A 16989-nucleotide genomic window follows, 5' to 3' on the forward strand; every position below is an offset into this window, starting at 1 on the left:
CTGAAAACACCAAGGATTGTAGGACAGTTCGAAAATCATGTTAGAACAGTAATGGGCGAAGTCTTTTTAATAATTGAAGTTTGTGAAATGATTTTTTTGTGACTGATGAAATATGTTGAATCATTGATAAGTCTGAGTTAATTACAACTCCCAGGTTGGTAGTATATTTTGTTATGGGGACAGAGACTCCATTTCAGGAGAGATGGGAAGGGGGACCAATCATCGAACTAGAAATAGAAGTAAGAATAAACCAATTTAGTTTTTGATGTATTTAATTTTAAGCGGTTATGTGAAAGCCAGGTGTTAATGGTATTAAAGTACAATGTGACCAGAAATAGAGTAGAAGACCAGGAGTTGTTGACTGGGACCAAAAACTGAATAACATAGGCGTATATTTTAATTTGAGATTTAACGATGAAAGAAAATGACATAGAGGGAGCAAGTAAATATTAAACAGTATGAGAGATAAAGAGGAACCTTGAGGGACACCGGATGAGATAGTGTATTGATGTGAAAGGTGATTACCTATATTAATCTGTTGTGTACGGCCGGACAGAAATGAGGAGAACCATTGTAGTACTGTTTCAGAGATGCCTATAGCTTGTAGACCTGTTATGAGGATCTAATGATCTAGGCTTTCAAATACCGCAGAGATATCTAGAAAAACAATGATATAATCCGTATTTGCGTCAAAACCTCGAAGTAAGGTATCAAAAGAAGCAAGTAGAGTCTCTGTGGAGTTTCCTTTACGCAAACCATGCTGACAGGTATGTAAAATGTCATGATCTGTTAGAAAATCTGATAGTTGATGTAGAACTACAGATTTAACCAGTTTAGCTAGACAAAAACAAATACAATATTCTGTGGTTTGTTTTTAATTCTGAGATTTCTCTCTTGATCATATTTGGATTGTTTGTTTCTTTGTAAAACAGAATAATAAAAGTCCGTCCATATAATACCTTTGCTTCCTGATCCATTTTTTATATTTCCAAAACAGCGAGCAGATTCTGATTTCCATCAGTGTACTGGAGTGTATGATGTGCTTTTCTGTCACAGCAGGCTTTTGATGACAAAGAATTAAAGAAGATATCTACTATCTTTCGGGAACGCTGGGCCCTGTTGCAGGGTAAGAAACAGTAACTATTCCCTCTTAATGTCCTCCTCATTATAATCGTTGCATCTTCTTTTCCTTCTTTGGTGTTTTTCTTCCCCTCCTGCAGGGCTTGAATGCTTGTATCTTTTTTTTTTTCTTCTTTTTTGTCGTCATTTTATTTGACACACTTTTCCAACAGGAAACCAAAGCGATTTGCAATAAATTAAGCAATATTTATATACAGAGCAAGTAATAGATACAGTGAGGTCGATACAGAGAGGCATTTCGGGGAAATTGTGAGGCAAAGTTGAATTAGCTGAACAGCAGGCAAACAGGGTTAAAATTATCTGGGAATATGGGAGTGGAGGAATAGCCTAGTGGTTAGAGCAGCGGGCTATGAACTAGGAGACCAGTATTCAAGGTACAAACATTGCCTCAGGTACAAACTTAGATTGTAAGTCCTCTGGGGATAGGGAAATACCTACAGTACCTGAATGTAATCCACTTTGAAGTACAAAAAGCAGAATATAAATAATCTAAAAAATAAAAACACTTTAACCAGCTATAGTGACTAGCCCAATTCTTCCTGCCTGCCCAATTTTTCCTACCTTCATCAAGCCCAGTATCCTGTTTCCAACAGCAGCCAAGCCAGGTCACAAGTACCTGGCAGAATCCCAAGGGGTAGAGAGATTCCAAGCTGCTTATCCCAGGTATAAGCAGTGGATTTCTGCAACTCTACCTTAATGATGGTTAATGGGCTTTCCCTTGAGGAGCTTGTCCAAACCTTTTTTTTAAGCGCTACATTAATTGCTTTCACCACATCCTCTGGCAACAAATTTCCCCAGTAACTTCATTGTGTGACCCCTGGTCTTTGTACTTTTTGAAAGAATAAAATAATTAACATTTACTCGTTCCATTCCAATCATTGTTTTATATACCCCTATCATCTCCCCAGCTGTTTCTTCTTTTAACTTCTTTAGCCTTTCTTCATAGGGGAATTATTCCATCCCCTTTATCATTTTGGTTGCCCTTCTTTGTACCTTTTCTAATTCTGCTATGTCTTCTTTGAGATGTGGTGACAAGAACTATACACAGTACTCCAGATGTGGTCGCATCATGGAGCGATACAGAAGCGTTACGATTTTCTCTGTTTTATTTTCCATTCCTTTCCTAATAATCCCTAGCATTCTATTTGCTTTCTTGGCTGCTCCTGCACACTGAGCAGAAGATTTCAACGTATTATCAACAATGACACCTAGATCCTTTTCCTGAGTGGTGACTCCTAATGTAGAACCTTGCATTTTGTAGCCATAATTTGATATCACAGTGTCCCATTGGTTATCCTCCTTCCACCAGGTCTATATCTACCTCTGCATCCAGTGCTGTACACTTGTAACTCCCATCTTATTTTTAGACTTCTAGCAATTGTATACAGACATTTCAAAGTATTTTTTTGTTTATATTAACAACCTGCTCATCAGTTGATAGGGGTAATTTGGAACCTTTCTGCACTTTACGTAGACACCTGGTCCACTTTGGCATTTATTGCCACCTCTAATGCAATGCCCTATCTTCCTTGTTCTCTTAGTATCCTTCAAAGATACATCATTCCAAACCATGTGCTTCTGAGTGACTGTCGGCTTTCCCCTATCATGTAGTTTTAAAAACCGTGCTGCCTCCTTTTTAAAGATTAGTCCATCCTGGTTCCACTCTGGTTGAGCCCTTCCTTTTGGAAAAGGTACCCCCCTCCTTCCCCAAAATGATGCCCAATTCTTAACAAACCTAAAACCCTCATCCACTGAGCCTCTGGGGTCCTGCATGTGGAAAGGGGAGCATTTCTGAGAATGCTACCCTGGATTTAAGCTTTCTACCTAAAAAGCTGAAATCCAGCAGTGCCCCTTCTCTCTAGGGTTGCCAGCTGGCACTAGATTTTCAGGACAGGTTGATCCAGTCCTGGTTTTATTCCCCTGCATGCAGGTACTTATAATCTTGCTTTTCTTAAGGAATGCAATAGGGCAGTGGTGCTCAAACCAATCCTATGCCCCCCCCCAGCAATTGGCATATTTGCATGTACTATCTCCAGTTTATGCAAATATTTCTCATGCATATTCATTAGGGATATCCTGAAAAAACGACTGGCTGGGGGGGCCCCGTAGGACTGGTTTGAGCACCCCTGCAATAGGGAAATCAGAATAAGTCCCAGCATGCAATGGGGTAAAATAGGATTGGGTCAACCTGTTTTGAAAATCTGGCGGCAGTTGACAACCCTAATTCTCTTCCTGCCCCTCTGGCCCCAACTGAAACCCCTCCAAAATCTTTACCAGCAGCTCAGAACTATCATCAGTCAGAGCAATGCTGGTTGTACCAGGAGCAGATTGCTCTCTTGGACTGAGTTTGATTATAACAAATATGTCTGCAAATCTGTGACTGTTTCTCCATGCTTCACAGTTTATGGCCAACACCTTGTTTGTTTACCTCCTGCTGCTCCAGCTACTGAAATTCTTGCAGCTCATAACTTGGTGAAACTCTTACAGAAAACTTGTGTATAGCTAGGCTTTCTACAAAGAATCTGTTTGAAGCTTCTGTGTGCTAAGCTCAGTCCTAAGTATGTAGGCCCGTATGACATTATTGAGAAAATCAACTCTGTAATCATGCGCCTTCAACTTCCCAATACATTTGAGATACTATCCTCTTTTCAAATCTCTTTGAAGCCAGCCACACCAGATGCTTTCACAAGCCTCCAGATCCAGTTCTAGTTGATGGCCAGACTGAATTTTGAAATTGTGCATTCGAGTGTCCCATAATAGAGTTCAGGGCTTGATCTATTGGAAGGGGTATGGCACCGAAGGAAGATTTTGGGTTGATGCATCGGACCTTCATACACCTTGTCTCTTGAAGAAATTTCTTGCAAAACAACACAAGCCTAGCGACTGTCTCTGAAGGGGGTGGGGGGTACTGTAAGGCTCCATTGCTGGATTCCTAGGCCTGCAGGAGGCACTGTGAGCTACTTCGGACTATCTGTTTATTTCTTAACCCAGTACCCCTTGCTTCTCTCATGACCATCTTGTTTCCTGTATAGGCTTGTATTTATACTGAGGCAATTTCATCAGTCAGTTGCCAGAACTTGATTCTATCTTCTGATCCTCATACTTTGCTCTGTTTCTGTTATCATTCTACAACCAGCATTCCTGTCTGCTATTCTTCTTGGGATCCTGAATTCCATTTTTGTTCCAGCTCTTCACTTTCTTCCAGGTCTCTCGCTCCTTGTTCGTATCGGGGGGCTTTCCCCATTTCTCATGCCTCACCAATCACCAGCATCAGAGGGCTAAACCTGAAGGGAAGGTGGTTGGCATAGGCAGAAGACCTTCTACCATCAATGGCCTAGATTTGATTTTCCTGACACAAGGCCACAAGGCCTATGAATGACAACTGTCATAAATAATTAGAAAAATTGTCATCTAACAGCAGACAGAGGTGGATGAAAGCACTTTTGGTTACTGCATGGACTTGAGCTTTGGTTGTAGGCCTAAATACCAGACTTGAATGCTAAGGGTTAGAGTTGTTTCCCAAAGGGTCATTTTTGAGGAAAAACAGGGGTTCTTTTTTTCCCCGATCATAACATGTCTTTTGGTGATTTAGGCTTAGTTTGTTTTGGTGTTGGCAGTTTACTTTCAGGAGACATTGAGGTTTATCTCATTTTATGCCCAATAGAATCAGCAATTGAATGTTATCTGCATAGCAATAGTGAGTGGTGTGACAGTCCATGATGATTCTGCCCAGGGGAGTGAGATAGATATTGAATAAACTGGATGAGAAGATGGAATCTTGCAGTACTTTATAGGAGAGAAAATGGGGCTTGGAGAAAGCTGTTCCCAGGGAGACAGATTAGGTGTCATCTTGGAGAAAGAACAAAAACCAGATGAGTACTGGATTTGCCAGTACTGGGTCTTGCAGTCGAGTAATGAGATTGTGGTTTGCTGTGTCAAATGCTACTGAGAGGTCTAAGAGGATACATAAGGCAGAATTTCCATGGTTGAGACAGTCGGAGTTTATCTATCAGGCTTATTAGTGTGGCATCAGTGCTATAGTGTGGTTAGGAAGCCAACTGATAGGAGTCTAGGGCATTTGTAGCAATCAGGTGTTCAGAAAGATGTAGTAGTAGTAGTACTGCCTTTTCAATGATGCAAGGTGTTTTTGTGATTGGGATGCAGTAAGGTATTCTGTTTGGCTAACTTGATTAGCCAGAAAGGGGAGGACCATCCGGTGAGGTGGTTGGTTTAGAGTAATAGTAGTAAGCAGGGAACAGATATCTTCCACTGATAGCAGGCAGAAGGGAGGTCAGAGAATGTTATGGCATTAGCTTTTGTGTTTTTTATCCATGAAAAATGTGGCTGTTTTGTTGCAGTGGGTCTCAGTTGTAAGGGAGTTAGGTAGGGAGACAGCAAAGCCCAGAAGTTTGGTCACAGAAACATGGCAGAAAAGGACTGTATGGTCTTCTAGTCTGCCCATCTGCCCAATTAATTTAACTTTACAAATTCCCATCACTCCCGTCAAGATCTCCTATATTTATCCCATGATACTGCTTTTGTTTCCACCACCTCCACTGGGAGGAAGTTCCATACATCCACTGCTGTCTTAAATCCTAAGATTATTCATTTTATCCTCATTCTAGAGCCTCCTTTCTGTTGAAAGAGGCTCGCCTCCTGTGCATGGAAACCTTTTGAGATATTTAAATGTCTCTATCATATCTCCCCTCTATCGCCTTTCCGCTAGGGTGTACTTGGTTAGATCTTGTCTATCCCAATATGCTTTAGAATGAAGACCCCTGACCAGCTAGAATTTAGCTGGATATGTTCCTAAATATTCATTTAGTTGGCTAACTTCTGAGTTAGCAGCCTAAATCCTTTTTAATATGGACCTCAACATACCTTAAAAACAAAAAATAAGTATTGTCCCCCCCATTTTTATGTATTTGCTATTTTTTCTTCTATTTGAATTTTGCCTTCTTTAATAGTTTCCCAGCTTCATTTAATGTTTACAGATATTGTCACTTATCTTCCTTTTTTCTGCAATCTCTTGTAGTTTGAGCACTAGCCTTTTCTCCCTTACCCATTCAACTACTTCTTCAGAAAACCAAAGCACCCTTTTTTCCTCTTGCCTTTATTTTCTTTCCTAACAAAAAGGTTAGTTGCCTATATATTTATTTATTTATTTATTTATTTATGAACTTTTATTTACCGACATTCGTGAAGCACATCATGCCGGTTTACAATGAACTCAGGCAGAAAAATACAATAAAACAATAATAACAATAAAACTGCTCTTCCCCTAGATTTTCCTATCCAGCTAAGGACACCTTGAGGTATTTCCCCATTTTAAGAAACTTAGCTTCCTGTCTAGGGCCCTCGCCTTTGAACAAACCTTCATCTCTTGCATCCTAATACTAAATTACATCATCCAGCAATCACTGGATCCCAGATGATCATCCACCAACATCAAGATACTGTCCCTGTTGTTAAGCACCAGGCCCAGTAGCACCCCACCCATGTGGATTCAGTTAACCGAACAGATCTTCTTTCAGAGAATCCAGGATTTCCTTGTTTCTTGAAGACATTGCAGCTGGGATGTCCCAATCTATATTCAACAGATTTAAATACCTTAGCAATAGCACCTCCCCTTTCACAGCAATCTAGTGAATATCATCCATGAAATCTCTATCCCAGACATTCCCCCCAGCCAGCCAGGTTTTCAGGATGATATTGTGGATATCCTGAAAACCTGACTGGCTGGGGGTCCTCCAGGACAGAGTTGGGAACCACTGCTGTATCCATTTCTTTTGTCTGTGATGGAAGTTTGTGTATTACACCAATATAAATAGATGTTCCATTCCCTCTTTCCAAATGAACCCACAGTACCTCCTCCTTACCTCATAAGCCCTGCCAATGCTCTTGCTTTAATATTATTGTATATATAATGCCATGCCTCTTCCTTTCCTTCCTACCTGGTCCTTCCTGAATAGATTGTAGCCTGGTTTATCTATATCTCACTCATGGTTTTCCATGTACCAGGTCTCTGACACCTACTCTATCTAAATCATCTTCTTCCATGGCTGCCTCTACATCCAGGATTTTATTTCCCATATATAGCTTTACAAATATTGCCCTTTTTTCCCCTATTTCTTCCATTTCTATACAAGTATTTAATGTTTTACTTACATTAGGCTTTTGTTCACCTAGCCCCAATGATTCTAGTTTAAAACCCTCCTCAGTAGGTTTGCCATTCTGTGCCCCTTCTTCAACAGGTCGACTGCCATCTTTGCTCTGCAATCCTTGAAATATCATTCCATGATCCAGGAAGCCCAAAAATACTCTTGTCAGCGGTGGGGTGCCAGGGTAACAGCTGAGGAGGTTAGAGGGGCTCAGTACCAAGGTGACAGTGGGGACTGGGTAAAGGGCATCAGTGCCAAGATGATAGGAAGGATGTGCTTTCATTTAAAACAAAATGGAGAAATTTTAACAATTTCTAATTTTGTTTCATATCATTATGAAAGCGATACTAATTAAAAAAAAAAAACCAAAAACAAAACTTTGTTTTGCGTTTGAACTTCAGTACCAAAAAAGCCCCTTAACCCATCAGGTCCAAGGGGCAGGAGCACTGCCCAGTCATTCGTACCCCGCCAGCTTTCTATTTCAAAATGCCAGCCGGCCCCATTGTGAAATAGAGATTTGGTGGGACAGGAGCTCCTGCTGCTTGACCTGTGGATGGAAGACGTGACTGGGGCTGCTATGGGTGGGACTTTTTGTGGCAGAGACAACATTGTTTTTTCTTTGATTTTTTTTGGGTTTTTTATGGAGGTTTTCGGTTCAAATGACACAAAATACAAAAACAAAAAAAGAATGAAACAAAAATGTTCTGTGTACCTCCCTCCCGCATAGAAGTCTGTGGCATGGTGATAGCCAGGACAGGAGAGGAAGGGGGTAAAGAGATTGGGTGCAAAGGACAGAGGGAGGTTTTCAACAGGGAGGGTAGTAGGAGGTGGAATCGGACACTAAAATCCTCTTTTTGGGTTATTCCTCTCAGAGTGTCTCGGTGGAAAAACTTTCTACGGCGATCTCTACAAGAGCACCCATGACAACATGGCCAGTTACCTGAGTAAGAAGAGAGAGAGACAGGAGCAGATGAAGAAGCGCAAGGGGAAGCATCTCGAGGAAAACAAACACCTTAAAAAGCTGAAAACAGAAACGCCTTCCTCCTGTCTATAGTCTGTGATCGCTGGCAGAGAGGAGGAGCATACAGACTTCCCCATGCCTGCAGAGCCCCCTCTGCTGTGTATATTTCCAAGGATTGGGCAGCAGATCGGTTACATGCACTGCACACACTCGTCGTCTGGTATTCCCTGTGGATTCCTCATGGGCACAGCTTACGGCCAGTGGGACAGAAGAACATTTAGCAAAGGAATCGATAAGGTTCTTGTAATAAGGCACAGCTGCTTCTTCCACTGGGATGGGAAATTTATAGGCAAGAATGTGTATCTTTGTTTCATGCCCCTTAAATGCTTTACTAAATGTTCAAATGCTTCATTATTATAAAATACTAAAGGAGACATTGAGCAGTGTGATCTGATATTATAGAACTAAGTTCAAACGCTGTAGTCCATGGCTCTGGCCGCATTACAGCATTCCTGCCTCTCTTCACCTGAGTTCCACTTTCAACTCATTTCTCCGATGTAAATGCTTGAAATATTTATATAATTTGTCGTAAATCCTCTTACTTTCCTCTAATCCACAGCTGTGTTAAACTGTGGCTCTGCTGTGAAAAACTAACCTCTGTTCCAAATGGCGGCTGCCTCTTGTCTGAGCTTCCTAAGCAGCAATTAAAATAGTTTTTATGTTTTTTGTTTTTAGCAACTCAATTTGGAATGCTTTTATTTTCATTTTGTATTTCCTTCTGTTCTTTGTGTTACAAATGTAAATAGCAACATTTTTGGCTGCAGCCAGAACATTGTGTAAGAGGCATCTTCCAAATTGGTAAAATGATTTGTATTAATTGGACAAAAGTGTTTGGTTATGGGAATCCAGTATAGAGCAAAGTCGTCATGTGAGTGCCGGCAGCCTTGTACTTCTCAGAGCGATGGTGCTAGCATGACATTTGACGCAGTTGGGCTTCTATGGCTGGCAACTTATTTAACGCAGACATTGCCTGAGTTATGGTGTTTTCAAAGAGAAAATGTGCCATGTCAAGCTTCTGTGGCAAGCAGCTGGTATATACCTCTACAATGTGGACAGAAAAAGTGATTTTTTTTTTTTAAACTGCTTTGATTAATTGCTAAGGCAGTATATCGAGTCAAATAAAAAAATAAGATGACAAGTAGCACTGGACTCTGTTTCCCTGTAGACATAAAGGCAAAAACATAAAGTAGAGATACATGAGGGAGCAAGAAAGCAGTGAATTGAAGATGCTATAATAGAATTGACAAGTGTGACTACTACAAGGAGAGAGAGAGATACTTGGTGAACAGAATGGAGAAGGCCATGAAGAGGGGGAGAATGCTGAGGGACCAATGCATGCAGGGGGAAAGAGTAGACAAGATGGCTGCCAGCGTGTGAGGATGTTTGACTTTATTTCAGGAAGAAGGAGAGTTAGTCAAGGAATGAGTCTCCAGCACCTAAAAACTTGATTTTAGAAAGTGGAGGTTAGCAGAGGCGATTATATTAGCCATGCCGGGATAAGGAAGATATGTATGGGAAGGCAAGGAAAGGGAGCACTCAAGTGGTGCAGAGGAATGCAGCAGAAATGGTAATGTCTAGCATTGGCTGAGTGTGGGAGGATAAGAGCAGTTGAGTAAGCTGTGGGGATTAGAAGGAAGGAGTGTTGTGAGTTAACATGATACAGTTACTATGGTTGCTGTGATATGTGATGTCATAACATGCATATGAGTAATGTATTTCCTTTCATCATAAACATTACAGACAGGAAGTTTACAGTATCTTGTATATTTTTCACATTCTGCTATCAAAAGCATCAAAGTAGGAGCTTGCTTCACTGGTCTGTACAACATGCTCTACAATTGCATTGTGAAATAACAATTTTAGAAATATTCCAGTGATGCAAAATCAAAAGACTCGATGGTTTATACTGCCGTGGTGCACTGCGGGAATGTTTGTAAAACACTTAGAGGATGTGAGTGATAAACCTACCTAGGGACTATTAAAAGATTGCAGAATCTCAATGTAGTCTTGGCACAACTGATGAAGCCTCCCTATAAGCTGTTAGATTAGGTTTTCTTAAAGTATTTCTAGTCACCATCACTTTTGATAAGTCAGCAAGCTTATCAGGGGGCATCTGCCAGCAGCTTAAAGAGATGCCCCCCTGTGTGATGGTCATGTCTATCATGGATCCTCTGTGGCTGGGGGTGAGCCATGCCATCCAGGGGCGTCAGCTGTGCACAACCATGATCCCAAGGGGGCATTGGGCCAGGCCTTCCCTAAAGGAAAAGTACTTTGGAAGCTGCAAGTCTAAGCTAATGGTATTTGCTTCATAATCAATGGACCTAGGAACTGGCGCAACAGCATAGAGAGGGAATTGATGCCCTTGACGTCTAGCACCAAGAAGGACCACAGTGATCAATCATTGTCTACTTCCTCCCACCTGAAGAAGGTAAAGGGTTCAACCTCTTGGGTTCTGGCATTGAGGAGTTGCAGTGCTGAGAGAAAAGAATCAGCCTCTGTCAATGCCTGGGACATTCTGGCTGCAGCTATGAAATTCCCAAAATGTTTTCATACAAGGAGCACTCATCTTCTATGATTCCTAGAAATTGCAAGTGTCTCTATTGATATACCTCAGGTTTTCCAGGAAGACATAGCCACCCTTCCTGTCTCCCAACACGTTGGCTATCTTTGAGGAGGAGCTAACTAGGAAAATCCAGCAGGCCTTGAATAAGGCTTTTTTTGAACTTTGGTACATTGGTATCAGTATGTACAGATTAAATTACATTTAAAGGTTTTTAAGACATTTTTATTTAAGAAGGTATTTGATATTAAACATTTTACAGCATACTTAAATCTTCCCCGGAATACTAGAGCTTTCACAGTTTAGTGCTCATTAACTTCTAAGAGCTCCATAGTCGATAGTCTGGATTGAAAGGCTGAATTGATAACTGTATACATTTTTATATTGTATTTTATATACCATATTGCCTGTATTTTGTGTATGTAACATTGTAAACCACTATGAATGTTACTGGAATGGTGGTTATATAAAACTTTTTAAATTAAATAAATATAGATGCAGACTGATGTCCAGCCGGTACTGGAGTCCTTTTAGCCGTCTGCTGGTTAGATATCAATGTCAAGTTCTCAGAGGGGAATAGACATTGATGGTGAATTCAGGGCCATTGAGAGAAGCAGCTTTCCTGAGATGCAAGAGTTCCTTGCGGGGGGGGGGGGGGGGGGGGGTCTAGGCTTCAACAGAGGCCTTGTCAGCTAGCTAGGTATGATCTGGGTTTTCACCCTCAGCCTACCAGTCAGGCTCAAACTCAGAATACTTTTGGGGGTATAGCTATAGAGCTGGAGATTACCCTGATCACAAAGAATCTACAAGCCTTCCTTCCAATCCCTCTTGGCTGCAGGCAAGGAGAAAGTCTCTACCTGAGGACCTCTTTCCCAGATTTACTCAGAAGAAGAGCTTAGGCCATTTGATTTGTGGCAGTCCCGGTGCATGAGATCCTTCAGAAGGTACAGATAAGGATGTGGGAGGGCCCCCTCTTTGTGACTTCCATAAGTAAGGTGGAAATGATATATCTTGTTCAGAAGGCTCCCAGATTAAAAAAAGAAACTGCTGCCACACCAATCTGTGATGGCTGAATCTGCTCTCAAGAGGACCAAAATATATTCATCTGTGCCCCTGGGAGAAGGATTCCTGAATCTTGGATACTCTGGCGCAAGAGGTTTTTCAGGGAACTATGCTTAATGTCCATTTGGCCTCTTATCAGCTGTTAATGGGCCAGTACCTGCTGGACATTCTGAAGCAGATATGGGAAGCTGCAAAGAAGCTTTTTCAGAAGCAATGTAATGACTTCCAAGCACTAGTGGACAAGGGTGTGAACTGGATAAACACAAGGTCAGACTGACCTTTTGTTTTCAAAATGACATTGAGAGTCTCTGCTGTAGGGATAAATGCCTGCAGATTCTTCTGCCTGTGGACCTCTGACCTGATGACCAGAAAAGACTCGCTGGTGTGCTCTGTACTGGAGCAAATCTCTTTGGAGATAGGATTAAGAAGCAATGGCCTAGATCAGCGAAACCTGTACAACACTTAAGCAACTCTCCACAGCCACTTTAGACCCACCATTGTTCAGTTAGACAGTCAAGTAGCAATGATTTACATCAACCAGCAGGGAGGAACAGAATCCTATCTCCTGTGGCAGGGGCCTGTCCAGATATGGGGATGGTCCTCTGTGTCATGTCTCTGGTAAGGTGAGGAGCATGGCTTGGCAGACATTGGATTGGATTCTTGAACCCCACAACTGATGCCTATAGCAGGGGGGTAGCACGTGAGGCACATCAGAGCAGTTTGCATCCCCTGAAAACAGGAAGATCGTGAGGGGGCCAACACACTGGTTCAGTGCCAGTGATTGTAATGTCATCTGGAGGATCTAGGTTTGATTCCTAGGCCCGACTTCTGCTTCCTGGGTTTGGGGATGCTGCAGATCATCTGAGAGTGTCAGCCACTGCATAATCGTGACCTTTAGTGACTAGGGTCAGGGTACAGAGAAAGCTGCTGTCTGCCCTAGGATTGTCATTACAGCTATGCTAAGTTGAGAAAGGTGATAGAAATAGTGGAAAAAGCCCCCAAAATAGTTGTCAAGGTCAACTCTAGGCTAATTGGCACCCTGGACAAAAACTAAAATTGGAACTGTCCCCAGGCACAGGAACTCTGGCAGAGTACTCGTTCCTTTAGAATTGAAAAACCCAGTTTCCACACTGGGATTATTTTATCAGGGCTTTTTTGTTTTAACTGAAAATTAGAAACTTTATAAAGAAGGGGCACAGTGTGTGTATACTAATTACCCATGGTACTTGTGTATGAAAAGATCCAACAAAATGTGAATCTAAGTTTTTAGATCAAAATTGGTCAGCAACATAATTTATACTATAACTTAGCATCATATAACAGCATTTACATACAAATAAATACTTGCATGACCAGCATGACCTCTTCTCAGAAATTATATCCTTATATTACTTGTGTCCAGAAAGCTGCAGCTTTATATTACAGAAGGGGCTCTAGGGCATGCGTTGACATTTACACACTCAGCAGGCCCCAGAGCACTTCCTAATATATACTGTCTCACACACACACATACTCACCCAACAGGGAACAGAGACAGCCATGACATGTACACTTCCGCAACAGCACGTTCCTCCTATACATGCTTCTCAAGGATCCTAAGTTAAACTCTGACATGTACACAGACATAGTGGGGATTCACTGCCATGTGTGCACGCCCCAGGCCTCAAACATATATGCTCACCTCGACTATGCATGCACCCACTGAACCCCTGAGCACTCCATTGTGTGTGCTGTGCCCAGCTGCAAGCAGAGCAGAGGTTCATTGGTCAGCTCACACCTCCCAAAACTCAGAATGTGGAGCTCAGCAGGATGAGAAGAATGGCAAATAATGGACTTGTTGACCAGTATTCTGCCTAATAACTTCCCATTCCACCTGTTTCAATGCAGCTGCTTTTGGTCAAGAGAGTTTAACTGTTAGGCAGGAAAGCTGCAGGGTTTATAGATTCTATAGTGCTACACACTTCTGGTATCTGAATAATTTTCATGTAATAAGAGGCACAAAAGGTATTCTGGGTTCTGTAGTCCTTTTGATGGTGAGCAACTTCTTGGAGGATTTGGAGAGAAGATACTGAGCTGAGGCTAAGTTAGAAAGACAGAAGTCATGATCGAGACATCAAAGCAGCATCTTCTGGTACATTTTTACATCTTCTGGTGCTGTGCAAAATATCATCTTAAGAGTTCGTAGGTAGAATTAAGGCCAGGAGAATAACTAGGCCTATATCATAGTTAATGCTCCTTACACCTGGAGAGAATACAAGACAATATTAGTGGGAGAGAAGAACAATAATATCATCACACAGAAACTATTAAGGTTTAATAGTTTGTGACTTGTAGCTGTAGTATACAAGCACAAAAAAATAAGAGATACGTGCAGGAAGGGAAACAAGAGATAGAAGAATATTCCTGCTCTGAGATACAGGAGGGGAGAGCTTGAATAGATATAAAAATAAGTTGAAATACAGGAGGGGGTGTGCGTTATTGTGCTGAGATATGGGAGGGATGTGACTGAAGACAAGGATGTTTTACAGGGCTGAGATACAGAAGGGTCAATTGGATACAGGGATATGCTAAAGCCCTGAAATACAGGAGGGGATGAATGGATGAGAGGGCTATTATTTTGTTAAGATACAGATGGATATGATTGGATGCAGTGATGTGTTACAGGGCTGAAATACGGGAGGGATGAATTATATTGGGCTGTGTTACAGATAGGCATATAGGAGGGCTATGATTGGATACAGTAGTATGTCACTCTGCTGAAATATAGGAAGGGGTGAATGCATATGTGTTACAGGGCTGAGATACAAGAGGGGTGCAATTAGATTATGGGAGTGTGTTGGGTTAAGATATAAAAGGATTGTGAATGGCTCAGGGATGTGTTACTGTGCTAAGATACAGGAGGAGGTGAATGAATATGGGGCAATTTTACAGGGCTGAAATAACAGAATAACTGAGAATGGATGCGGGGATGTGTCATGGTGCTGTAGTACAGGACAGTGTAGCTGCTTGCCTGTGACAGATATTCTCTGAAGACAGAGGAATCACCAGTTACACATGTGGGTAAATTTATTGCCATTCCGCACCAATTCAACGTTTTCAAGAACTTTACTGAAAGTATTTGAAAAACACTTTTTGGCATGCACAATGCTACCACAAAACATGGTGCAGCATTTCATTTTAAAACAGTTGAGTCTGACATTGGATTAAAATTCGAGATGGTACTACTGGTGGCCCCAGGGACCCCTCTCTGGATCCAGCCCTGGTGTAGCTGCATCCCCGCCCCTGCAGTACCTCTACCCGTGCCTTCTCTTGTAGGTCTCCAACAGTAACCAGGCCCAGAGATGAAGGGGGTCAGGTTAGGGGACTTGAGTTAGTGAGCAGCCATACACTGGAGATTGTTGCAGCAGAGAGATGGGATGCATGTAAGTAAGCTGGTGTTTTATAGCAAGTGTCAGGCCTAGCCCTTGGACTTCCCAATGGCAGCACCATTGTGGAATGTGGATTAAAACCACAGCGCATACAATCTAAGCCAGAAGATATAGATCATTGGCTAGTGCTCACAGAGTTGGTGCCTTTAGGAGGCTGTTGCTCTTAGGTTAAAAAAAAAAAACGGGTCCATTCCTGGTAATAGAAAAGCTTAAACTGAGTCATGTTATGTGACCATAGTAGCACAGAACTATTTCAGTGTCCAGAAGTGTTTTTCCAAACACTTTGAGCCAGATATCTGGCATTGAGGGGAGCAAACAAGTTATCTGGCATATACAGTGGAGCACTGCTGATTAAGATGCTTTGCTGAATAGAGCTGGATAAATTCCTAGTTAGCCAGATCCTTATACTTAGGACAGCTCTCTTGGCATGACCAGACTTAGCCAGACAAGCTATCCGGCTAACTCTGAATTAATCAGATCATTTATCTGACTAAATTAACTATGCCGGAGAATGCTCCTGGACTGCCACCAAGTTATCCAGATGCATTGGGTTTTTTTTTGCTATCTGCTTATCTGGGTAACTTGGAAGTGATCAGAGCACAAGAATTTTAAAAGCTGGACAAACCATGAATATTGACATCTTTGAGAAAAGCCCTAGAAAATGTCCAGTCAGAAATGTTGCCCACGTGTGTTTGGTGATTCACGTATCCTTCAGAGAAAGGGGTGAATGTGTCATGGGGCTGAAATTAAGGAGGGGGAATGTCTTTAGGGATGCATTACAGGATTGATATACAGGAGCAGGGGAATTTAGATATATGGGGGGGCATTGTGCTTGAGGGATGAGATACAGGGGAGAGGTGACTAGATGTGGGTTTGTGCTACAGGATGGATATACAAGAGGAGAGGGACTGGATAAGGGGGGATGTGTTACAGGGAGAAATTCAGGGTAGGAGAAGTGCTTTGAATGGATACAGGTCATGTGTTACAGTGCTGGGATTTAGAAAGGGGGTGAATGGATACAGGGATGTTTTACAGCACTAGGATTTAAGGGAGTGAATGCTGTTACTGTAAACTGTTGTGATCTTCTTATAGAACGACGGCATTTAAAACATCTAAATAAATAAATACAGGAGGCCATTGCTTGGAGTACTGGATATGTTACAGGCCTGAGATATAAGAGCAGTGTGAATGGATTTTCGGATGTATTACAGTAGTGGGATACAGGAGAGGTGTCACTGGATACAGGAAAGTGTTATAAGACTGAGATACAGAAGGGGTATGAGTAGACAGAAGGATGTGTTACAGCATTAGGATTTAAGAGAGTGAATGGATACAGACATGTATTACTGGGCTGAGAAAGAGCTGCTTAGGTGACTCACTCTGCCTGTTTGGTTATGGGTCCGTGCCAGCTCAATTCCTTTCTGATGAGACGCAACAAAAACTGAAAAAGAAATGAAAGAATGAAAATTGAAACATAGAAACGATGGCAGAAAAGATCCCTCCAGTCTGCCCAGCAAGTTTTTGGTAGAATCTGCTGTGCCATGTAGGTTACCCCTATGCTTATCAGTTTCCCAGACTGTAAAAGTCAGGGTCCTCGTTGGTTGCTGTTTGAATCCA

The 16989-nt window shown here is 41.9% G+C and overlaps 2 protein-coding genes across 9 annotated transcripts in view; one reads left to right on the plus strand and one right to left on the minus strand.

Annotated features, from left to right (window-relative positions):
• Nucleotides 1–10069, plus strand: part of WDR4 (WD repeat domain 4) — a 62186-nt gene extending 52117 nt beyond the window's left edge. For 4 of the 6 annotated variants that reach the window (XM_029578600.1, XM_029578602.1, XM_029578606.1 and 1 more), the window contains 2 exons: nucleotides 1057–1126; nucleotides 8174–10069. In XM_029578600.1, the coding sequence (XP_029434460.1) occupies nucleotides 1057–1126; nucleotides 8174–8355 (252 nt within the window). In that variant the 3' untranslated portion in view covers nucleotides 8356–10069. Of the gene's footprint in view, nucleotides 1–997; nucleotides 1127–8173 lie in introns of all 6 variants that reach the window. The other 2 variants (XM_029578601.1, XM_029578605.1) reach the window with 2 other exon arrangements.
• Nucleotides 10070–12820: 2751 nt separating this feature from the next.
• The window catches only part of SLC37A1 (solute carrier family 37 member 1), a 150384-nt gene continuing 146215 nt past the window's right edge, over nucleotides 12821–16989 (minus strand). For all 3 annotated transcript variants that reach the window (XM_029578596.1, XM_029578597.1, XM_029578595.1), the window contains exons 19-20: nucleotides 16752–16813; nucleotides 12821–14186 (exon numbers count right to left, since the gene is read on the minus strand). In XM_029578596.1, coding sequence (XP_029434456.1) covers nucleotides 14171–14186; nucleotides 16752–16813 — 78 coding nt within the window. In that variant the 3' untranslated portion in view covers nucleotides 12821–14170. The remainder of the gene's footprint in view (nucleotides 14187–16751; nucleotides 16814–16989) is intronic.

The sequence above is a fragment of the Rhinatrema bivittatum genome, chromosome 15 (assembly GCF_901001135.1).
Source record: "Rhinatrema bivittatum chromosome 15, aRhiBiv1.1, whole genome shotgun sequence".
NCBI classification, from domain to species: Eukaryota; Metazoa; Chordata; class Amphibia; order Gymnophiona; family Rhinatrematidae; genus Rhinatrema; species Rhinatrema bivittatum.